General features: G+C 40.3%; 1 protein-coding gene across 6 annotated transcripts in view; it reads right to left on the bottom strand.

The window, feature by feature from the left end:
* Nucleotides 1–203: 203 nt before the first annotated feature.
* Nucleotides 204–25,462, bottom strand: part of slc25a22a (solute carrier family 25 member 22a) — a 134,307-nt gene continuing 109,048 nt past the window's right edge. For all 6 annotated transcript variants that reach the window (XM_072591997.1, XM_072592001.1, XM_072592000.1 and 3 more), the window contains 4 exons: nt 24,835–25,021; nt 21,158–21,312; nt 18,027–18,102; nt 204–12,054 (listed from right to left, as the gene is read on the bottom strand). In XM_072591997.1, the coding sequence (XP_072448098.1) occupies nt 11,901–12,054; nt 18,027–18,102; nt 21,158–21,312; nt 24,835–25,021 (572 nt within the window). In that variant the 3' untranslated portion in view covers nt 204–11,900. The remainder of the gene's footprint in view (nt 12,055–18,026; nt 18,103–21,157; nt 21,313–24,834; nt 25,022–25,462) is intronic.

Raw genomic sequence — 25,462 nt, 5'->3', positions numbered from 1 at the left:
TTAATCTGAATGTAGAATTTCCTTAGAATTGCACAGAATCATCAGTTTAGTTTCATGTGCTGGAGATGTGGAATGGGCCTTCATCCATTTGACTGAAATGTGCTGATGTGTTAACCAGGTTGACACAAATTCCATCCTCAGGAATAAGAAAATGGAGGAAAGAAAAAACACCAGATAAGGTATAAACTGATCCAAGTCAGTGATTGGTCTCAATAACCTTTATTATTTGCCACGTGACATAAATTACACAATTCAATGATTTCTTTTAATACAGATCCATTTACAAATTTAAACAGTACCATTATGCAGCAGCTACTGAATGCCATGTACAGGGCTTCACCTCACATAACAGCAACTCACAATATTATGCACATCACAGCAGGTTAACTTTGGATCTTAATTAAAACTGCATTTAAACAACCCACTGCTGAGGAAAACATTTCACACTTCCATAGACTTCAGAAAATACCTTTTTTTAAAGCATCCATTCATAAAAAGAATTTGAAGTGGGGGGAGCATGTGCTGCTCAGAACAATAAGCACAAAAATAAGTGAGCTCTAAATTCTTTGAAAATGTTAATTAATGTAAGGGCAGCTCTTATACAAACAGCAGCAACTAAAAATGGCAAACCCATGATTTGTAGGTGATTATTATTACCATTATTCTGCAATAGTAGGCAGATACATAAAAATATATTTTAACTATATCCTTGCACAAATTCTTCAGCACATGTTTCCATTACTTTTTGGAATAAACAATTGTAAATTGCACTCTATTATACATCATTAAGGAGCTAGTGTTTAGTAATGCAAATATTCACAATTAACCTTTCTTCAAACATTATCTACTAATTCGATTCTGAAGTAAACCTTCAATCTAAACTGTTAGTGTCAACCTTTCTCAGAACTCATGACAAATACTTCACGTTACAATGGCTGTAGGATCAGAATTTGATTATACCCCAAGATTGTCTAATGCAGTCCTCTTCCCAACCAGCAATCTAACCGTTTCCTTTGATTGTGTCACTTACTAATTTACCCCCTGCTCTTTGCAGTATCATGAGATCCTCTGTTAGACGTCTATTTGCTATCTTAAGAAAAATTGAAAGAAGCCTTAGTTCAGGATTTTGAACTTAGAGACAAGGGATCTTGACATTAGTTGTCAACTTCTGAAAGTATGACATTAGATTCTGCATTTCACTTAAGTTGTGATCAGCAATAAATATCTGAATTTGATTTTATCTGTTTAAATTTTGAAGAATAAAGTAAATGTGAAAATGTGGCACATTTCACATTAGTTAATTTAACCCAGAGTGAACCTTCAAACTTAAGAGGCTGCTTTGTCAATAATTGCCTCACTCCCAAACTGCCCAGTTGTTAAGCCCATGCTGAAATATAATAGAGAATTACCCTCATCACAATAATGGTAAAACGTCAGTCAATCTGCTTCTTGTTTTTTCTTGTTTAAAAAAAATCCCCTTCTAAAAACGTGTCAAATTTCAGGTTAATTATTCTGCTCATCACTTCCTTAACACAATCTCATTATTATCAACTAAGTAGTATGATGGCAGTCAAGGAACTATGCATTCTCCTCCCATTGCATTCATGATGTACTGTCCTCATGGCGAATCATTTGGGAACAGTTCAGGGAAAAAAAAGACATGCATTCATATAGCACCTTAGCATGTCATTAAAACATCACCAATGTTTCCTCTAACCATTACGCTTTGCAAAGAAAAGACTTAATATGTTCTCCCCCTGTAAAATCACACAACGGCAAACAAGCCATGGGTTTGCTTTGTTCCAGTGGTGTTAGTTAAGGGTGGAATGCACACATCATCTTTAAATAGTTCCAAGGGGGCCTTTTAAACAGTGAATAGAAACACTGAGTTACACACAGTGCAGGTTGCTGGGACTGATGCCCCAATTAAAGATTGCATCCAAAACAATGTGCAGGTTAAGACTCCCACACTATTACACTGGAGTTTCACTACAGGTAACATGCATGCAAACACTCTTCTCACCCAGGTAGTGAGTGTATGATCCATGCTGCAACAGAAAAACAAAATTACATCTGAAAAGAATCACCAAGGAGGGCTTCGAACAGGCCAGTGGCTGCTGCATGTAAAACCGAAGAAGTGTAAATATAAGTAGTAAGGTCACCATACTTGGCCCAGACCACCCTCCCCAACAAAAACATTAATGCCAACATAAACATCACAAAGCTCACTTTTCAAATGCTGAGAGTTCAGTTCAAGGATATTGCACAAATTACACAGTGCTGCAATAAATGAAATTGTCTGAGGAAACAAGATCTGACTGTTAATTACACTCATTTTTCATGATACAAAATGCACTATCAAAGAAGTCACAGACTATATCATGTACAAGAATTAACCGAATGACTATTTCGTGACAAAAGCACATGATTGCTTTTCATACAATTGCAGTGAGGAACAAACTCAAGCAAGTATCACAAGCATCACCAACAGGTACAAGTCTGAAACATACATTTGTTTCTCAGACAACACGTCTAAAATTGATCCTCTTTACCTAAAATTGATCCATTCCCCAACTTGTGCCATTAGATCAGTTTTACAACTTTGGCCTGGCAATAGTCCAATCATCTGCAAGATTCTCTCAGTTCTATTCAAATTTCACATACCCAAGACAACACAGGTACTGTGATTATGATTATCAGATTTTGTACTGTTAAGTGTGGTTAATATTTGTATCTCTTCACTTCATCCAACTTGAGTTCAGCTCTTCAGTAATCAAAGCACTATGAATAATAAATTGTTATTACTTAACAAAACCTTCACAGCAATTTTTTTTTATGTGGTCAAATTGTGTGAACTCAGTAAAGGAACTAAACTGGCCCATTTTATATCATGCTCGTTCCTCGACATAAACGCAGTAAGCAACAAGGAAACAGGAAACTCACTGTAATTATGATAAGAAATCATAAAAACCATAGTTATGAACCCAGATTATCTGGTTGTTCATAGGTCAATGGACAAAATGACAATGGATCTAATGAAATACTAACCAAGTTAAATTTGAATACTATTCAAGGGTCTCCACTCCCCTGGATGCAATAAGATGCCTCAGAATTTGGATACAAAAGCTGGAGGGCTAGATACATGTTATCTGATGTATTGGTAAAATAAATCTGGAATAATCTGTCCATGGGCATAGTGCCAAAAGACTGTTCCTTGTTCAAGAAGGGGAGTAAAGACAACCCTGGTAATTATAAACCAGTGAGCCTTACTTCAAGTTGTGGGTGAAATGTTGGAAAAAGTTATGAGAGATAGGATTTATAATCATCTAGAAAGGAATAAGTTGATTAAGGATAGTCAACACTGTTTCATGAAGGGTAGGTAATGTCTCACAAACCTTAATGAGTTATTTGAGAAGGTGACCAAAAAGGTGGATGAGGGTAAAGCAGTTGATGTGGTGTATGTGGATTTCAGCAAGGCATTTGAGAAGGTTCCCCGTGGTAGGTTATTGCACAAAATACAGAGGCATGGGATTGAGGGTGATTTAGCAGTTTGGATCAGAAATTGGCTAGCTGGAAGGAGACAGAAGGTGGTGGTTGATGGGAAGTGTTCATCCTGGAGTTCATTTACTGGTGGTGTACTGCAAGGATCTGTTTGGGGTCACTGCTGTTTGTCATTTTTATAAATGACCTGGATGAGGGTGTAGAAGGACGGGTTGCTAAATTTGCAGATGACACTAAGGTCGGTGGAGTTGTGGATTATGCTGAAGGATGTTGCAGGTTACATAGGGACATAGATAAACTGCAGAACTGGGCTGAGAGGTAGCAAATGGAGTTTAACGCGAAAATGAGAGGTGATTCACTTTGGAAGGAGCAACAGGAATAAAGAGTACTGGGCTAATGGCAAGTTTCTTGGCAGTGTGGATGAGCAGAGAGAACTCTGTGTCCAGGTACACAGATCTCTGAAAGTTGCCACCCTGGTTGATAGGATTGTGAAGAAGGTGTACGGTGTGTCAGCTTTTATTGGCAGAGGGATTGAGTTTTGGAGCCACGAGGTCATGTTGCAGCTGTACAAAACTCTGGTGCAGCCGTACTTGGAGCAATGTATACTGTTCTGGTCACTGCATTACAGGAAGGATGTGGAAGCTTTGGAAAAGGTGCAGAGGAGATTTACTAGGATGTTGCCTGTTATTGAGGGAAGGTCTTATTAGGAAAGGCTGAGGGACTTGAGGCTGTTTTTGTTAGAGAGGAGGTGGTTGAGAGGTGACTTAATTGAGACCTAAGATAATCAGAGGGTTAGGTAGATTGTACAGTGAGAGCGTTTTTCCTCAGATGGCGATGGCTGCATGAGGAGACAGCTTTAAAGTGAGGGGTGATAGATATAGGACTGATGTCAGGGGTAGCTTCTTTACTCAGAGTAGTAGGGGCGTGGAACACCTTGCCTGCAACAGTAGTAGACTCGCCAACTTCAAGGGCACTTATATGGTCACTGGATAAACAAATGGATGATTCCATTCTGTAGGAAATCTTAAAAAAAAATGGAATAGTGTAGGATAGATAAGCTTCAGATTGGTTCTGCAGGGTGGCGGAACATCGACTGCTGAAGGGACTGTACTGCATTGTAACGTTCTATGTTCTAAAAAGCTAGCATCAGTAACAGTTACCTTGAGACCATGGGATTGTTGTAAAAATAAATTTGCTTCACTAGTATCTTCAAGGGAGGAAATATGTCAGTTTTATCTAGTCTGGTCTATATGTGATTCCAGACATATATATCATTGTTGTTGACTCTGAACTTTTCTCGCAAGCCAATATATTCAGAAAAGCAGCTCTTAAGGGTAAATTAAGGGTGGGAAACAAATTTAGAGGAGTGAGACAGTAGTGATATAATTCAGAGCCCACTCACAACCAACAACCCCTTTCAGTTTTTCTGTTGCTGTACAGAGCTCAGAGAACCATGCTTCAAGGGCTTCAGAAAGCAGAAACCTATCTTCACACCAACTGATGTGCATGGAATACCCCAGCTACTGAGTGACCACGCATCTTAGATGGAATGTAGCATATGAACTATTTGTCCAAACCATTAGTTCTCAATGGTCTGGTTATTCCATTTATTATCACATGATAGTTCACTATCAGATAAAATTACATTACAGGAGCCAGAATGTAGATAGCAATGTCAGAAAGACATATGTCACTCCTCGCATGAAACCCTTGGGAGTGCAGGACCAATGAGGTATAGATCTGATCGCACCACAGCAATTTCAGAATTAAACAAAAACCATGTCAGTTTAAGGCGAGGGATACCACTCAACATTTTGTCATGGAGAGTCCCTCAGTTTCTGAATCCTTGCTGCTAATAAATGGAGTGATTTGTTCAAGATTCTTGAAGCCTTCATTGCTACACTTCAAGGTATTAATGTAAATTAGCCAAAGAAGTAGTTTAGTGCCTCAAGCGTATTCCATCCTCTGATAATCCTCTGAAAATCATCCCACCCTATCCCTACAAGCCCACATTTCCCTTGGCTAATCCACCCAGCCTACAGTTTCCTGGACACTACAGGGCAATTTCCCATGGCCAATCCACCTAACATGTACATCTTCAGACTGTAGGAGGAAACTGGAGCACCTGGAGGAAACCCGCACAAACACAGGTAGAATGGGCAAACTCCTCATGGTTGCCTGGGGGTGGAATCAAACATGGGTCCCTGGCACTGTGAGGCAGCAGTGCTAACCACTGAGCCACCGTGCTTGCTTTGATTAATGGAGAAAAAGAGAGCACTCGTGCTATGAACTAATGATTGAGCAAACAGGCAAGCTGCAGACATGCTGGAAAAGTGACACATTCAGGGAATGCTATGCCTTCACGCCTGGTGGGAACAGGATGGAAGAACATTTACAGGAATTAAAAACTTCTACATTTAAAAAAAATTCTTCTGTGGGACCCGGGTGTTGTTCGCAAAAGCTGCTTTTCTCACACATCCCCAAATGTGTTTGAATGGAGTAGCCTCCTAGGCCATTACAGAGTGTAGCTTTGAATCAACCAAACTGTTGTGGGGCCAAAGTCACAAATAAACCAGACTGGAGAAGGACAGTAGGTTTACTTCCCTAAAGAGTTCTGGTGAACCAGATTGTTCTTTTAATGCAACTGATGATAGCTGTTATAGTCACCCATTACTGAGACTAGCTTTAAAATTCCAGCTTGATTCATTGAATTTAAATTCTACGACCTGAATGAGCCCCCACCCCCAACTCTGCTGCTGTTTTCCCCATTTCAGACAGACAGCTGGTCAATGGCTAGAAATGAGGCTCAGTGTTCAAGTATTTCGTGTCTCAGAGTCAGGCGTGGAAGTGTATTCTGCACTTCTCTGCAACCCGAAACTAACACGACTTACACTGTGAAATTGTCATGGAGCATAAACTAAATGATTGATGGCAGTGAAATGACATTAAGTGGAACAATCTACAATCAGGGCAAACTTTGGGCATTTCAAATACATAATGTAAATACTACAATATAATGACATTGTGGGGAACAAAAACAAACAAAACTGAGCATTGAAACAGCATTCCTCTTCAGAAAAAAATGCCCTGTTTTTTTTGTGGACTACAAGTAATTGTCACAGCAATGTTCCAAGTGGCACTGACATGACTGACAGTTGCCTGGAACAAGAAATTGGTCCCCACCCCCTGTTGATACATACAAGAGCAGTGTTGCTCACTGCACAGTCACATACCAATACCATTCATGAAATGCAACTGCTCCAGGTCAAGTCTTCCATCCCCAAACTATAGGGGGTCTAAATTGTAGTTGTAGCTTTTCAAGAATTCCCACCATACCCCTGCACCCCCCCCCCACACAAGGACCCATGAAGCCACACACACAAAGATATTCTCTTTCAGTGTTTTTTAGTGACACAGCCCTGCAACTAATTCTGCAAGTGCATACACGTTGCTGGTGCCCTACCTGGCAGTGCTGTTGGCCTTAACTGCATAGCCTTCGAATAACAAAAAATCAAAACACAACAAGCCATAAATGCAAATCAGGTACCAATATATCAAATAAAGAATTTAGAAGGAATGACTTTACTCAAGACTGATGAAGATGGAACTCTGTCATATGAAGTGGTTGAAAGACATTGCTGCATCTAGGAGAGGCTTGTTGCATCCAGGAAGTCAAGGGGATTGAGGGAGACAGTGAGAATAGGTCAACTGAAACGGAGATGGAGGGCAAACACAGACATTGATTAGTGGAGCCAACTGACTCATTTCTGTGCTGGTGCTCAATCTCATTGTCATTGATCCTCACAGTACAGAATTACCGCTCAATATTACATACAATAATAGGGATAAATGGATAAGAACATACCATACCTCTGGGACAATACCAAGCAAACTCCAATATCAGATTTAGATTCAAGTTCCCATAAGTAATAAGAGCCGCAATGGGCCATTCAGTCCTTCAAGCCTACATCACCATTCAATAAGATCATGCCCTAACTTACCGCACCATGCGCATGCCCCTCAATTACTTGTGTTCAAAACCTATCAATGCTGAACTTGAATATAATCAAAGAGTAAGAATCTATGGCAGAAAAGTCCTAAGAATCACAACTCAGTGATAAATAGCTGACCTTTTCAATCTGATACTGTGACCCCTAACTCCAGATCGCTATCAGAAGAAACATCTCTCCGAGCACTTATCCTGGCAAGCTCTAAGATTTTTACAGATTTAATGAGCTCATGTTTTCATCTTCTAAGCACTAAGGAAGTAGGTGTCATCTACTCAATAATGCAAACCGCAAGTTTTATTTCCTTCACTGGTACTGAAAGCAGAGCTTTTGAGGTACAAAGTTGTTGCTATCCAGGAGCTGATGGGTGCTAAACCTTGACTCACTATACCCAATCAATCTCAAGATAACAAATGCAGCAAAACATCAATAAACTGTTTTTAGTACAGACCCAATCCAGTCCCAACAACCATGAGGCTTTCCTTTCAAAATGAAAGAGAAACAGAAAATGCAATAGTCTATCAATAATCAAGAGATCTGTGTAAAATAACACTTTAGGAAATACTGTATTTTCCAAATATATCTAGGAATAATTATTAAGCAGCATAGAATGAGATATAAAATTATATAAAATTAGCAACATTTTACACTTGCAATATTCTAATTTGCATTATTATAAGATTAACTAAAATAATGAGCAGCTAAAGGAGCTGATTTAAAAAAAATCCTACCACAAACGAGAATTGTCGTTTGCTCCCACTTCGATTACACCTTTATAAAACAAGAGCGCAGGTATCACCAAAATGCGAGAACTAGTTGTTTATTATGTAACTCACCAGATTTGATGCAAATTGAAGCATCAGTCACAAATTCATCCTGCAGTTCTCAAATAAGATCATGATCCTAAGTGAGAGAGCTAAAGCGTGAGGGCAAAGTAACCTTGGTTGAGGTTTGGGTGAGGAAAAGGTTTTACATATACATGATTTATTCAGTCTTAGTGTTAGTTATGTGAACCTACTTTGAGGTCCAGAAATGCATAGTTTACTCAACAGCCTTCCAAGCAAAACAAAATTAAGGGAGAGAGAGAGCTCACGATTCAAATTTGCAAACTACCTCGAAACTCAGTGAAGAATTGCGCTGTCAGGGTCCATGACACATGAATCAGCCTCTCTCCCATGAATTCTATTGGACTCAAACTGGAAATCCTAAAGAACACTTAGATCTCCAGCAGTTATAATTTACTCAATTGATTCCTAGGGCATCCATGAGGTCCAAAATAGCTGAATGTTGCCAAACAGGAATTAAGGCAAAGCAAAAGTTCAAGCATTTAATTGTATGACTGGTCTATGAAGTAACTAAGTGATCTATAAGAATCCAGAAAACTGCACTGGGTAAAGTTTGCCCAATAATCCTTAACACACAGCAAAATCTTAGTCTGGGAACACCACTGGACCTTTTGGAGTGTTTCATTATCATGGAATTTCATTGCGGTGTCCAAAACAGCAAAATGATGAAGACTTAAATTTGAGCACTTTTTAAAATGAAAGCTTCTTTATTCTTATGCCGAACTTTTATTGAGAATTCTTTCAAGTCTGTAACACATACTTAAGTATTGTGTACAGAGGTACCTTGTATGGCAACATTACAAACTTTTCACTGCACTCATTCGAGTGCACGTGACAATAAAGGCTAATTAAATGCGTTTTAACAATCAGAATCTGTTTAATTTCCCTCCTTCCAATTCAGATTTTGAACATTCAGGTATGTCTCATGTTTATTGAAGTGAAACACCATTAAGTATTCCCAGTAATAATCTGTGGGAAGTGCTCTCTACTGGACCAGTATAAAGTTGCCTTACTTCCTGTATCAGACAGCCATTACTGCCTTGGTGAGATTGGCAGTTTAGTGCCAATAAATAGCAATTTTGTGAAACTACTCAAGCCAATTTTGAATTGGGCCCTCAAAACCAGAGATATGTAAACCAGATTTGAACTCTCACTCCATGGTATGAAGCAGCAGTGTTAATGTTTGCATTGCCCAGTCCTCCCACAGACATTCCCTTTATCTGTGTCGCACATATGGGAAGACCTTCAGTTCTTAAGTTCAAAAATGCTGGAAATCCTTTGGCGGATTTAATGGCCCTTCTCTCAAGTGTGCTCAATACTTCCAGACAATCAACACTGACCTCAAATCCTTGCACAGCCTATAAGCATATAATTTCACTGGTAATTAAAACAGTCAAAACACAGCACCTCCAAAAAAAGACAGGGACTATAATCCTCGAGCCATGTGAATCTGAGATCAAGTAATACTGACAATCTATGTATAAGAAGTACTGCACTTTAAAAAAACCAGAACTTTACCTTCATGATTCTAAAGGGATCGCATCAGGTATGTTAAAGCCATGGCTCTAAAAGGATTTGGTGTTTAGTGGTTCAAAGAAATGGTCTCCTTTACAAAAATATTACTCTGTTCTTTTAAGAAAAAAAGATTCTCCCATAAATAAACCTATGTGTATTGTACCCGTGTTTCTTCTTTCTATTGACAATAAGCAGCACAAATGATAACGCGTACATCCAAAAGCCTCCTCTCTCGTTCCACTGTACAGCAGCATAATTTTATACAGATCAGCCAGCAGAAGGCTCAGCAGTTGAAAGATATCAAATGTCAGAGCAGTAGATTGCCAGGCAGTAATTCAAGCAAACACAGAGATCAGGTAATATCAAAACCCCAGAAAAATTAGTTTCAGCAGTTTGTTATCTGCTTTACTCCTAGAATCACCACCTCGGATCAGTCAGGACTTCAAAAATGTAAAATGGTAGACCTCAGAAACTTTTGCATGATGTTGACCTGAACTGTGACAAGGAGATTTTGTGTTTCTAAACAAATAAAGACTGCAATGGAGAAATCATCTTTCACTGTATCACACATGATCGATCTACTGGTGACTGCTGGGCAGACACGGATGTTTTTGGGAGCAGTTTTTATGATGAGAGTTAGGAATCTGAATGAAGATTAAAGCACACTGTACAATTTAAAAAGTGTTTTTGTTGTCATCTGCTAATTACGTCTAGTGACAATTCGGCTGCCTATAAACCAGAAGCTGATATCCTGTGTTTCACCTCTGGATTCTATTAATATTGAATTGATAGTGGCTGTTTGCTCTTATAATACAGGCAAGTTAAAGTAATACCAGATGGGACAGGTACAAACAAGCCACGCATTGCAGTTTCAATGATAGTGGGTTCTTTTTGGGGCTGAAATAAAAGGGGAATGACTGGTTAGCCAAACAGAGTCACTGAAGATGGCCTTTGTGTGCCTGTGATAAAAGGGCACTGGCTCAAATTACATCACTGCACCACAGTGAAAACATCATCAACTCCAGTGTAGCTTCAACACAGGTGGCCTGCACTGCTTTCAATACAACTCAGCAGCCAAGCTCGAAAGCGATCGAGGTAATTTCAAATTAATCAGCATCTATCCTGCCTGCACCTGCCCAAATGCCTTATTCTCCTCACCCAGCTCATACAAAGCAATGCAGGTTCCGAGCCGCCAGCCACTGGCTACTATTCACTCCACATTTTATTTGGCATAAAGGTAGACTTTCTGATGCCCAATTTCATTTCAAGTTTGCTTTGATTCAAATCTGTCAATACCTACACACCTGGTGAGGTGGGGAAGTGAAATTTGCCTTGGGTAGGTAATATCACACCAGTTCACTGTGAAATGGCTTGCCCATATCCAGTTGGTGTCAATAGAACAGGATAAGAGTCCATGCAATGCTGCTGATTAAACTACCTCCCCAAGTCGAATTTCATCCCCGAAATGTCAAACAACCAATTAACTGTTATTCTGACAACATATTAAAGGCAGCACCATAAGGGATAAACTTTACATGGCATTTTTGTTTTGCAAAAACAAGTTACTCTGCACCTGCATACAGATACCAAAAGAAACTAGTGTTAACGAGTCAGTTAACCAGTGCTTGGCTGCTCAAACTTCATTCCAGGCCCCGCTATTTTCCTTCAATACCCTAAATGATTGGATATGAAGGGAGATGATCCCTTTAAAAACATTACTGTCATGTCAGTACTGACCAGCTTAAGAGTTACAAACTTACAGTAATCCTTATACTATCTGGTGCTAACTTACCACAAACACTTTCATCCTTGTGTTAACAATTTAAATAAAAACAACAAAAAAATACTGTTGGTCTTTAGGTATGACTGGGAGAAGCAGAATAAAGTTTGGCTTTTGCAACCAAGGTAGAAATAAGGACAAAAAGCAGGAGGATGGTAGTTTTGAGTTTTAGACTCCAAAAACTGTGCTCTTTGAGTGACATACTCGATCCTGTGAAACCAGGCCAGACGTCTTGCAAAGGTGCTCCATGGGTTAATCTCGTCCACGTGGAAGCATCTCTAACATGGTCTCTGCTATTCCCAGGAAGTAAACAACTTGTGCAATGCCAAAGAGAGGGGCAATAACCAGGGCTCGACAGTATGCCCCCTTCAGGAAAGCTCTTGCTCCTTCATTCCTCCAGATTTTCCTACAATGAGCAAAGACAAAAGGAAATCAGAATTGCTCCAAGAATTCAAACGCCAATATGAATGCTGGTGAGCACTGCTATACATAGACTAATACGGCCAATACCAAATATTAGCTTGAGGTGGAGTTTTCGCACATTTCCAAGTCCACATCCCAACTGAGTTGCTAATTTTAGGCAGGTCTCCACCCAGAATCACTAATCTGAGGCATGGCACTTCCTACAAGACTGCAGTGACAGAAGGAGATATTTGCATTTGGAATAATAAATGTGGCTCCATTGAAAGATGCAAGATTAAGCAGGTGATTGACAGTTCAGTGACACGAGGATTTTTTTTTAAACCCCAGGGACTAGGGCCCAGAGTTGTCAAATAAGGGCCTCCCAGTGAAGATGGAGATGAGGAAGAACTTATTTGGAGAGATTAGTTTGTGTTTGGAATTCTCTTTCCCAGTGAGCAGTGAAGGTTGGGTCATTGGATATCTTTAAGGTCGTGTTGACAGATTGTTTGATTGACAAGGGTTTCAAAGGTTATGGAGGACAGGCAGTGAAGTGAATTCAGGGCACATCTGATTTCCCACGATCCTCCTGACTGGCAAAGCTGGCTTGAGGAACCCCAATGGCCTACTTCTGTTCACATTCCCTAGTTCTTATGAAAATTACATGCAAAACAACACATGCACCAACTAGAGTCTGTTTTCACAGTACTAACGGTGTACAAAACTACAAATCCAAATTTTTGCACTCCCAAGTTCTTCCTTCTTTGTGGACATGCTACAATCTCAGGGGGTCAAGAGATCCATGGAAATGAGTATTTCATCCACTGAGCCATTATTCACATGGAAGATCACACCATAATGTTTGTAAATATATAATAAAAGGTGTCCGTAAGCAATTCATCAACCGATGCACTGAAGCAAAGTTTCATCTGGTCATCTCTTGACATCCAAATGCAAACAAACACTTTCTATTGGCAGTTGTCGGGTGATAACCAAAGTAAAATCCTTGCAGCAATTTCCTCTGCCTAATTCAGTTGTCAAAGCCAGCAACTTCGAAAAGAACAATCATCACGAGCATATTCTCCCTCTCATCGAGCCGTTTCTGCCAAGATAGATTTTGCATCAAAACAAACACTTTCCGAGATACATCAAAAGTTATCTTCATCAGCTAAGTAACAATGTGGTAATGTGACTGAACTGGTGGCTCTTCAATTCACTTTGATCAAATTCTAAATTAAAAACATTCATAGTAAACATTGAAACCAAAAATGATTCTTGTTGGATCAATCTGCAATAAATATAACATGGTGAATCTATACATTAATAATTACTTGAAGATTTTAGTAAAACTTTCTTTTGCTCATGGGCCAAAGAAATTACATCTGATAGAGCAATCAAAACAATGACATTTGTAAATCCTGATTAGTATTAGCATCAACAAACAATACTTCCCTGCCAATGCTCCAGAGGTGTATAATAATATCTCTGAACAGACTGACTGGAAAATTTTAAAACAGACCATTTACAGGTTAGGTGTCGAAGGAAAGAAAAAACACAAGAACGAGTCACAGTGATTTTTTGCGGGAGGAAACATAACTCAGTTGTGTGCAATAGCACTTTTGGGTACATAATAAAAAATGAATCGGACCCATGTGCCCATCTAGCTCAGTTGGTAGAGCATGAGACTCATTACCTCAGGGTTGTGGGTTCAAAGTTCTACTGTCTGATGCGTTCAAAGCAAATCTTTCCCTTGCTGTTGAGCCCCACCTTCTCCAGAGGTGTGTCATAGGGTCAAAGAAATGTACAGCACGGAAACAGATCCTTCGGTCTGACTTGTCCATGCTGGCCAGATATCCCAACCCAATCTAGTCCCACCTGCCAGTACCTGGCCCATATCCCTCCAAACCCTTCCTATTCATATATCCATCCAGATGCTTTTAAATGTTGCAATTGTACCAGTCTCCAACACTTCCTCTGGCAACTCATTCCATACATGTACCACTCGCTGAGTAAAAAGCTACCCCTTAGGTCTCCTTTATATCTTGCCCCTCTCACCCTAAACCTATGCCCTCTAGTTCTGGACTTCCCCACCCCAGGGAAAAGACTTTGTCTATTTATCCTATCCATGTCCCTCATGAATTTACAAACGTCTATAAGATCACCCCTCAGCCTCCAACGCTCCAGGGAAACAGCCCTAGCCTATTCAACCACTCCCTATAAATCCTCCAACCCTGGCAACATTGTTGTAAATCTTTTCTGAATCCTTTCAAGATTCACAACATCTTTCCGATAGGAAGGGGACCAGGAAGGAGACTAGAATTGGATAATACTCCAACAGTGGCATAACCAACGTTCTGTACAGCCGCAACATGACCTCTCAACTCCTGTACTCAATACTCTGACCAATGAAGGAAAACATATCAAACGCCTTCTTCACTATCCTATCTACCTGCATCTGCACTTTCAAGAGGCTGTGCACCTGCACTCCAAGATCTCTTTATTCAGCAACACTCCCTAAGACCTTACCATTGTGCATAAATCCTGCTAAGATTTGCTTTCCCAAAATGCAGCACCGCGCATTTATCTAAATTAAACTCAATTTGCCACATCTCATCCTATTGGCCCATCTGATCAAGATCCCATTGTAATGGGTTAACCTTCTTAGCTGACCACCACACCTCCAATTTTGGTGTCATCAGCAAACTTACTAACTCTTATGCTCACATCCAAATCATTTGTATAAATGATGAAAAGTAACAGACTCAGCACCAATCCTTGTGGCACTCCACTCTGAAAAACAACCCTCCATGACCATCTTCTGTCTTCTACCTTTGAGCCAGTTCTGTATCCAAATGGCTAGCTCTCCCTGTATTCCACGAGATCTAACCTTGCTCACCAGTCTCCCAGGGGGAATCTTGTCGAATGCCTTACTGAAGTCCATGTAGATCACATCTACCGCTCTGCCCTCATCAATCCTCTTTGTTACTTCTTCAAAAAGCTCAATCAAGTTTTGAGACATGATTTCCCATGCTTTAAGCCATGCTGACTCTCCCTAATCAGTCCTTGCCTTTCCAAATACATGTACATCCTGTCCCTCAGGATTCCCTCCAACAACTTGCCCATCACCGATGTCAGGATCACCGGTCTATAGTCCCCTGGCTTGTCCTTACCACCTTTCTTAAACAGAGGCACCACGTTAGCCAACCTCCAGTTTTCTGGCATCTCACCTGTGACTATCAATGATACAAATATCTTAGTAATCACTTCCCTATGCTTCCCACAGAGTTCTAGGGTACACCTGACCAGGTGCTAGGGATTTATCCACCTTTACCCGTTTCAAGGCATCCAGCACTTCCTCCTCTGTAATCTGGACATTTTTCAAGATGTCACCATCTATTTCTCTACATTCCATACCTTCCATGTCCTTTTCCACAGTAAGCACTGATGCAAAATACTTGTTTAGTATCTGCCCCATCTCTGTGGCTCAACATAAAGGCAGCCTTGCAGATCTTTGAGGGGCCCTATTCTCTCCCTAGTTACCCTTTATTCTTAATATATTTGTAAAAACTCTTTGGATTCTCCTTAATTCTATTAGCCAAAGTTGGGGGGAGCCTACGTAACTCCACAAGGAGATGCTCCATTTTGGTGTTCATGTCCCCTTTTTGCCCTCCTGATTTCTCTCTTAAGTATCCTCCCACTGCCTTTATACTCTCAGGATTCACTCGATCTATCTCAAGAGGGTTGGAATATAAAAGCAGAGATGTACTACTAAGACTTTATAAAGCTCTGGTTAGGCCCCATTTGGAGTACTGTGTCCAGTTTTGGTCCCCACACCTCAGGAAGGACATACTGGCACTGGAACGTGTCCAGCGGAGATTCACACGGATGATCCCTGGAATGACAGGTCTAGCATATGAGGAACGGCTGAGGATACTGGGATTGTATTCGTTGGAGTTTAGAAGATTAAGGGGAGACTTAATAGAGACGTACAAAATAATACATGGCTTGGAAAAGGTGGATGCTAGGAAATTGTTTCCGTTAGACGAGGAGACTAGGACCCATGGACACAGCCTTAGAATTAGAGGGGGTCATTTCAGAACAGAAATACGGAGAAATTTCTTCAGCCAGAGAGTGGTGGGCCTGTGGAATTCATTGCCACGGAGTGCAGTGGAAGCCGGGACGCTAAATGTCTTCAAGGCCGAGATTGATAGATTCTTGTTGTCTAGAGGAATTAAGGGTTACGGGGAGAACGCTGGTAAGTGGAGCTGAAATGCGCATCAGCCATGATTGAATGGCGGAGTGGACTCGATGGGCCGAATGGCCTTACTTCCACTCCTATGTCTTATGGTCTTATGGACATATGCTTCCTTCTTTTTCTTAACAAAACCCTCAATTTCTTTAGTCATCCAGCATTCCCTATACCTACCAGCCTTTCCTTTCGCCCTGACAAAAATATACTTTTTCTGGACTCTCGGTATCTCATTTCTGAAGGCTTCCCATTTTCCAGCCGTCCACTTACCTGCGAACATCTGCGCCCAATCAGCTTTTGAAAATTCTTGCCTAATACTGTCAAAATTGGCCTTCCCCCAATTTAGGCCAGATCTAAAAGTTGAAGTTCTATATTTTTCCATCACTAATTTAAAACTAATAGAATTATGGTCGCTGGCCCCAAAGTGCTCCCCCACTGATATCTCAGTCACCTGTCCTGCTTTATTTCCCCAAGAGTAGGTCAAGTTTTGCACCTTCTTTAGTAGGTACATCCACCTACTGAATCAGAATACTAACATCTCTGATCTGAAGCTACATAGAAGGCAGACCCATGAAGTCATGGTAATCTGGTAGTGGAAAATTTGTTCAGTTGTGTGTGATAACACTTCTGGATAGAAAGAAAAGTAAAGCATATCCATGTTACGTTTCTTATGGTATATTAGTAAAATCACCAGCCCGAGCCCAGGGACCTGGGTTCAAGTGCTACCTGGTCCAGAGGTGTGTCACAATACATCTGAGCAAGTTGAATAAAGATATTGCCAGGTCCCCTGCAGCAGACCCATCTGCCTCAGTGCCACGAGGCCTGGGTTCAAGTCCCACCCATTCTTGAGGTGACATTTTGGAACGGATAGATTAGGGAATTAACTCAAACCATAATAAAAACTAAAAAAAAACAAAAAGCAGATCAAGGGATGTATTTGTGGAACTGCCTGTCCCAGGCTGGGGGGAGCCTACGTTACTCCACAAGGAGATGCTCCATTTTGGTGTTCAATAATAAACAAGGCTCTTTTCTAGTCAGGCTTCCTGAGTTATTGCAAACATCTTCAACTTACGTTAAGCAGGAATATTTTCCTGTTACCTTCCAATTCTAGTTTATTAGCACAACTCCCCCCAATTGATTTCTCCCAAATGATACCCATGACGTGATCAGCATAAATTTTCTTCTGCTCTTACTTCAGGTTTTGAGAATATGAAGTTTTCAGGTAAAATTACTCCAACTGTCTTCTTGCTGATCTCAGTCCTCCGTAAATATCAAATCATTCAAACCTCTATCCCACACCGTGATCCTCATTCATCATGTCTTTTGTCACTTTGACCCATATCCCAGAAGCATAATATTTAAGTTTGAAATTCCGTTTGAATTCTCCACAAGCTCAATACCTCCCATTGCAGATTTCATATACACACCCTAAAAGCTTCCACCCATTCACCAAGTTTACGACAACACCTTGTGCATGCCTCTATCCCTTAGACAACTCTGTGTTCCATTACCTTGGTTGCAGTCTCAATTCTCCTTCTAAATCCTTATGATCCTTTAACATTTTCCTCAGAGCCCACCATTAACCAAGTCCTTCATCATCCTCCTAATATTTCCTTGGCACCAATTTATTTCTCACATAGAAAAACACCCCATAGCATGTCATAACATGTTAAAGACATAATATAATGCAAATGTTGTTGAATAGGAAGATACAAATCTTTAACTAGTACCTGGTGCAGTCTACTATCCCTGAATACGAGTCTTCATTAATTCCTCTTTGAAGAGATTGAAGTCTTGTCTTTATTACTAATGAGGAAGAGGAGGTAATTTGTTTTACTGCATGTAGCAAACGAAAGAATTTCATGTGACAAATTAAGTTTTAATCCTAATTGTCATATTGTCACAGTTCCAGGAATGAAGACTGGTTTTAAACAGCACATTACTTAAATCATCACATATGAATGCAGACACTGAATAGCAATTATCACACCAGAGTCATATCATGTACTCAGTCAATAAAGATTTGACCTTCCTGAGCAAATAAAGTGAAGATACATTATTATCACGAGTGCTGATTTTCTCTCATTTAACATTGATACATTACAGTCAACTCCGGCCACCCGGGAGGAATCAGCTCACTTGAGCTCAGTTCATGAGTTGAAATGCAACAAACTCTGCAGAAAGACAGAGGGCAGTTTGTCACTGTCTGGTCTAAATGCTGATTCAGCAAAGCCAGCCTTTACCCAAGTGCCCATTTTCTCTTTGGCAGCACATTATGGTAAAGCAGCCTTTTCAAACTTTGTGAGGATGGTGGGAAGAGTGGGTGAGTGTTGGAGTTGGAAGTCCTTTTCCATCAGTTAATTGCCAATAGCATGATGTGCATCCCTGAGGTTTACCTGCTTTTCCTTCCACAGAATTTGTGCTTTGCAGGTTTTCATTGTGTCCTTTCCACTTTACATAACCCAATTTAACTGCACATACGCTTAATGGGTCTTTTAAATATTTTTTATTTAGATATTTTCTCTAATTGGACCATATTTTTCTTCTTACTGTGTTATCATGTCTGCAAGTTAAGCATCTCCTGGCAAGTAATAACACCTGTACAGCTCATTCTCTCTAGTCCATTATTTTTCTCTCTCCTACTCCCTTACTCCTAATCACTTCATATGCAAATGTCTTCAGATGCTGATTAAGGGCTACATCTGAAACCACTCGCCAAGAAAAAGGGAAAGTAAACAGCTATCCTGAATAAGCCACAATTTACAGTGGCTGCTGTTCTCACAGCCCACAGGATTCTAAACTTCTTACTGTTACCTCTCAGAAACCTGAATCTACTCAGTCGTTAGATCCATTGCTACATCCTTCTATTAGAGACAGTGATTTTCTCTGGTTACTGTGCAAGTTAATCAAATGGAGTGAATGATCCAGCCTCTCCCAAATCCTAAATCCCACACAATCCGAATAGATGCAGGGTGGAGGCTTCAGCTCGGATTCTTCTTTTGCCACTGCACAGGTGAAAATTCCTTCTTTTATGGGGTCTGATTTGCTTGAGGAAGATGCCCAGAAGAGAAAAAGGGATCATTTCCTTGTAAAAGAAGGAAAAACTATCAGATCTTCAAAAATATCTCCGTCTCATTGAAGCTGAAAGCCCCCCCAAAAAATACCAGTACATTGCACGTTCATGCAATTTAAAATGGCACACTTATAGCTTCAACATAGCAAATAAGTAAATGGAATATGCACTAATTGTGCCTGAAGAGACTACAGCAGCTTTAAATGCTATGTGTTTCTCTTTGAAGTAGTGAAAGGTCACATAAATGTTTGGATGGCAGGGGCAGCACAGTGGCTCAGTGGTTAGTACTGCTGTCTCCCAGCGCAAGGGACCCAGGTTCAATTTCACCCTCGGGCAACTGTGTGGAGTTTGCACATTCTCCCTATATCTGCGTGGGTTTCCTCCGGGTGCAGGTTAGGTGAATTGGTCATGTTAAATTGCTCAAATCTAGAGTAATAGGGGAACGGGTCTGGGTGTGATACTCTTCGGAGGGTCGGTGTGGACTTGCTGGGCCTGTTTCCACACTGTAGGGATTCTATGTTCTATGTTCATGTCAACTGTGTCTTCAAGGTAAAGAAAGACAATTGTGACTGGGTGACAAATGACATTTAACACTCAGTAGCAACATCAGGCACACTCTGGCAAACTAGACACAGTCCGGAAGGACTCTTAATATCCACGTCAAATGCACATTCTTGCCTCCAAGACCAGAGCTTCTACTGGCTATAAACAGTAGTGTGAAAGGCATATCAACCAACAATTTCACTGTTACTTAGTTATTCTTATCTGCTGGAGAGCAATGCTGGGAATTATAATAACAGAGATATTAAAGAAAGGTTTTAAAAATGATGCTGTCTCACTCTTGCCCAGCCCATAATTTCTTCTTACCTAGTAAACATCTATTGCTTTTCAGCACAGGAATTTGAATTGATGGAATTTCCTATTCTTATGGGTATGAAGATCATTCCTTTGCCACAGTTTGCTTATCAATCCTGCTTATCTGTTCATTTCTAATAATGACCACAAGAATAACCTTTTGCACTTTGGAAGTTATTTGAAAATAAATTTGCTGAAATTGGACCAAATGATCACAAACTACAGTTTCCTTACCTATTTTACTCTTTACCAGGATCTTAAAACAGTGGAAATTATTACGCACAAAGTTTTTTCTATTTTCATCTTGAGTGACAGGACTTCCACATTTAAACTTCTTACCCAATCAATCTGTGTATTCTTCTCAATTTATGCTGTCTGTTCTTTGATGTTTTGCCAAGGATGGCATCAAAATCACAATTCAATGAAAAAAAAATGCTGGGAAGGCATAAAATAGCAGAGTTGGCCAGGGGTTGGAGTGATAACAATGGGTTTGCACACTGTTCTGCATCACAGGTGCAAAGCTAGTCCATCCAGATGAAGCAGAAATTGTTACTGTTGTTTTCAGTAGGCTCGAAACATTTAGAAGGTTGAATAGAAATATGGGCACACCAGTCAATACAAGTTCAGAGTTATTATTTCATAGGGCTAAGATATAAGGAAAGAGAGATACATGCTGAGACACAGAGATTAACATCGATAGATATATTTGAACTTTCAAGCCCCATTTTTTGGGAGGTAAGGGTATCATTAGATATGATGTTTAAGTGGGTAAATGGTATTGAAGCACAGCTTGACCATGATCTAGCTGAATGATAGAATTGGCTGGAGGGGCTAAATTGCTGTATTCCAGACAGATTACTGATCAGAATAATGGAGAGCACTAGGACAGGGAGACATGAAGGAAAGCAGGTTTTCCTGCAAATAATGCCTTACCATCACAAGGATTCACTGCCACAGCAGCCGTGCTGCCTGCGATACAACCACTGATGAAGGATACGTAAAACGGAGATCTCTCATCTGGGTTCTTCTGTCCCAGCTTGTTAAGGTTAGCAAACAATGGGAAGTAGACGATGGAGAAAGGAACATCCCTTTAAATAAAAGAACAGCATTAACCAGATATGGCTACACACTGTAGCACTTCCGATCTTTTATCTCAATTTTTTTTTGAAAAGAGGCGCTTGCTCAGTAATTAAGAAATAAGCAGCACAACTACCTGGCCCATTTAAAACTGAATACAGGAGAGTTTCTGAAGGCATTTTATCCTCAATTTAAGATTTAGCTGATAAAACAATTAAAATAATTGCAATGATAGGAGACATCTTAGCATAGTTAATATTTTAAAAGTCTGAAAAGATAGAGAACTATTCAACTGTGAAGCTGCAAATAACCTTCAACATTTACTGAAGTACGTTAAAATGAATACAAAAGATGACTGATCATCATTAATATTTATATTGGTTTTCTCAAGCTTAAACACAAAGCTTTTTACAGAAAGACGAAAAAAGCCAAAATACAACACCAAACATATAAGGCTATATTTAGGACAGCAACATCTGAAGGTGGAAACAGAGTTACATCCAGAGAACATAGGAAGGAATCGCTATGGAATCATCAATGTGAGGTAGCAAAGGCGTGGATGAGGGTTGCAGCAGGCAGTTGGGTTAAGGCAAGATAGAGATGAAAATAGGTGATCTTCATGATTGGCATGGATATGTAGTCAGAAACGCACCCTGTGGTTTAGTTTACACATGACAAAGTTGCAAATAGACTGGCATGTCCTTAGACATTGTCAAGAGTGCGGTGCTAGAAAAGCACAGCAGCTCAGGCAGCATCAACAAAGTTTCTGGCAAAAGTCCTTCATCAGGATTCACTTTCTCTATGTCCTTAAACATTGCCTGGGGATGATGGAATTGGATCGGAGAGATGGCAGCAGGCACTAAGGCTATGTTTTATTCTTCCTCATATTTAAGTGACAGAAATCTCTCCTCATCCAAGTCCTGGATTCTGGATAAACAGTCCAATGATTTAGCAATATTGGAACAAGTTGAGAGAGGTGGTAAGAAGTTAGTGCTGGATGGCATCAATATTAATCTGAAAACTGAGGCTGTGCTCTTGGTTAATATCATCAAGGGGCAGCAAAAACCCTTGGGGGATACCAGCATTAAAGAGATGGAGATGAAGCCACTGCATGTGATGCACTGTCTACAGTGAGATAGCTAAGAATGTGATTCAGTCCAGAACTAGCTGGAACTAGGTGGTTTCAAAATGAGGCTTCACCCTTTCAAAAGAGACATGAGGAGCATTTGTTTTTCTCTCAAAGCTTCTGTAACATTGGAACTCTGCATCAGAAGAGGGTGGAGATGGGGGTCATTGGATACTTTTAAGACAACGTTGAATTGATACTTATTAGGAGGGGATCCAAGAATTCTTGGGGGTAGATAAGGACGTGGAATTTGAAACACACACAGATCAGCATGATCGCACTGAACAGTGGAGGGGTCAAATGGTCTGTTCTGCTCCTAATTGGTACATTGGTATGCTCTTAGAAGACCAGATGAGTGCAATACCCACAGTTGAACGAGTGGATGCTGAAAGAAGTTGTCAAAGTTTGCAGACAAGTCAAAGATGATGAAGACGGATCTTTTAAGTTTGTCACAAGCACATAGAATGTCCTTTGTGAAGTTGATAAGAACCATTGTGTTACCATGGCAGGGACAGAAACCTGTTCGGAGGGACGCAAAGATGGAATTCCAGGAAAGATGGGTGTGGTTTTGGAGGGTGACAATATGTTAAATGACTCTGAAGAGGAAAGGGAGGTTAGGGATAGGATAGTATTTACAGATGGAGGGGGTCAAAAGCTGCCTTTTGAGGATCTGATGAAAACATCAGATAAAGGAGAGAGCAATAGCACAAAAGAGAAGAGAATTGCGAAATTCAGCCAATGGGAGAGGCGGGGGAATTGAATAGTGAGTGGTTTTGTGGGAGCAGGGCTGTTGCATTAAGAAATGGAAAAAGTAAATTCTGCGAGGGGATGAGAAAAACTAAAGGAAAATAGAAACTCAGTGATAGATAAAGGGGAAATTTAGGAGAAGCTGGCTACTGGGAGGAGGGCAGCAGCTTGGTAAGTGGCTTTCATCTGAGTGAAAAAGCCCATGAGTTCCAAGCTTTTGGAGGCAAGGTGGAGTACATAGTAGGAAAGGGTTTAAGAAGATGATTTGCTACATATAAAAGAAGCCAAAGTAAAAGGTATTTACTTTGTCTTTCAAGGTATTCCTAGAAATAGCAAGCAGATGTGAAAAGGACCTGACAGTACTTTGTGGCACAGTCAGTTATGGTGGTTTTCCGTCATTTCCTTTTGAGTCTACATCTGCTCGATTCAGAATAGTGGGTTCGAGCCATACAGGGAAAATTAAGTTTGCTGGTCTATAATTATCTCTCTAAAGCATATCTTCCTCCCCATCCCTGTGCTGAATAACCTAAATGAGGAATGCTTTCATGGGAGCCTTACATATAACTGATGGAATCTTCCAACACTAGTGGATTTATCCAATATACAAATAACTGTTGAATCACTAAAGACAAGGAAAAGCCATTCTTGATCAACATAGTACACTGACTGCATTTTACTTGCTCACACATTAAATCTCTTCAGTACTTCTAGCTTCCATATCCTTCTCCATAGTAAACACTGAAGCAAAATATTCCTTTAGATCTCACCCGAAGGACAAACACTAGAGAGATGCACTGAAATCTTCTGTGTGTAAAGCAACAATGGCATCTCGCATCATAAATTCCTCATCCCAGCACTGACAGCTCATTGAACAATATGTTTAATACACAAATTACAATTATTTCAAGCTCACTTTATCTGATAAGGCTTCAATACCCATGGAGAGCTTTTTAAAAAATTTAAACGCTGGTGTTTACACCTCACCCCTTTTATCAACTCTTTATTGAAAGAGTTTACTCATGGTACTAGCATCCAATGGCAGAGAAGTACTTGAAATGTTAGTTGATATTCAACATGACTGCATCTATGAATCACTCGGTCATGTATTTTGATGACAGTCTTTGAAGTGCAGCCATTTCGGGCAGCATTCTCTGGCTGTGGCTGCCAGCTTTTCACTGGCACAGCCAGGCTTTTGAAATGATTGCCAGCTGACTTACTGACCTACACTGCTGCGTCAAATAAAACATGCTTATCCTTCTGTTTAGAGCTCTTCACTACTTCTAGGAACTTCTCCAGTCCTATAATCTCTTTGCCCACCCTCTTGAATTTCCTGTTCCTTAGACTCTGGCCTCAACCCCCTTTGCTTCATCATTCATGCCACAGATTCTAGAATCTCCTCCCTGAACCTCTCCACCTTCTCTCCTACATCAAGATTTTTCTCAAAAGTTCACCTCCAGGACTAAACTTTTTGATCACCCCCACCCTCCCCCCAATAAGATTTCTTTTCATCCAGCTTTCATTTCTTTGACTCTGCATTTTTGCCTTTCAGTCCTCAAAGGCACTACACAAGTGCAACATTTTTGCAGAACTTGGTTGCCCTGGTCAGGTCAGTCACGGGCAAGTAGTTTTGATTAACGCACACTTTGTCATGTGCTGCTACCTTAGCAATGTTGCACCTAAGCCTTTGTAAAGGCCAGCAATTCCCTTGCTCCTCAGCAGCTCTTTGGTGATTTGTGTAGCAGTCTGTGGGGACTTGATGGTGGAGGTAGCTTGACTTGCACTGGAGATGGGGCCCTCCACAGCACGACCCGTTACTGACTGGGCTGTCATAAGCTTCTGTTGGGCTGCTGTATGTAAACAGACAGATAAGATAGGTCAGTTACAGCAAACAGATTAAACAAGCCATATCATGCAGCATAGAAGAATACTGGTAAATGGAAAAGGCTGTCATTATTTGACTCTCTAATTTTTATTCCTCCCCCTGTCCTTTCCATAAGGTGAAGACTCTGACAGGTATACAAACCCAGAGATGCTCAAAGTGGCCTACACACTAAATAGGATATTCTGAGGTTTCTATCTTGACAAGTAATGTTATTAACATTCTCACTCAAGATTGGTGCAGTCAGAGCAGATACCCTGATTTCTTGTTCTCTTCTCAGATTAATAATTAAGATTTTGAGCAATTAAATAGTACTTCTTTGAGCACGCAATAAAGTATTTAACAAAGAACTAGCCAGTGGGCAATCATTAAATATGGGTGCACTAAAAAAAATGTGTTACTCATTTTG

This window comes from Chiloscyllium punctatum, chromosome 22, assembly GCF_047496795.1.
Source record: "Chiloscyllium punctatum isolate Juve2018m chromosome 22, sChiPun1.3, whole genome shotgun sequence".
Lineage (NCBI taxonomy): Eukaryota > Metazoa > Chordata > Chondrichthyes > Orectolobiformes > Hemiscylliidae > Chiloscyllium > Chiloscyllium punctatum.
Note: the sequence above shows the minus strand (reverse complement) of the source record. Positions and strands in the feature narration are given on the sequence as shown.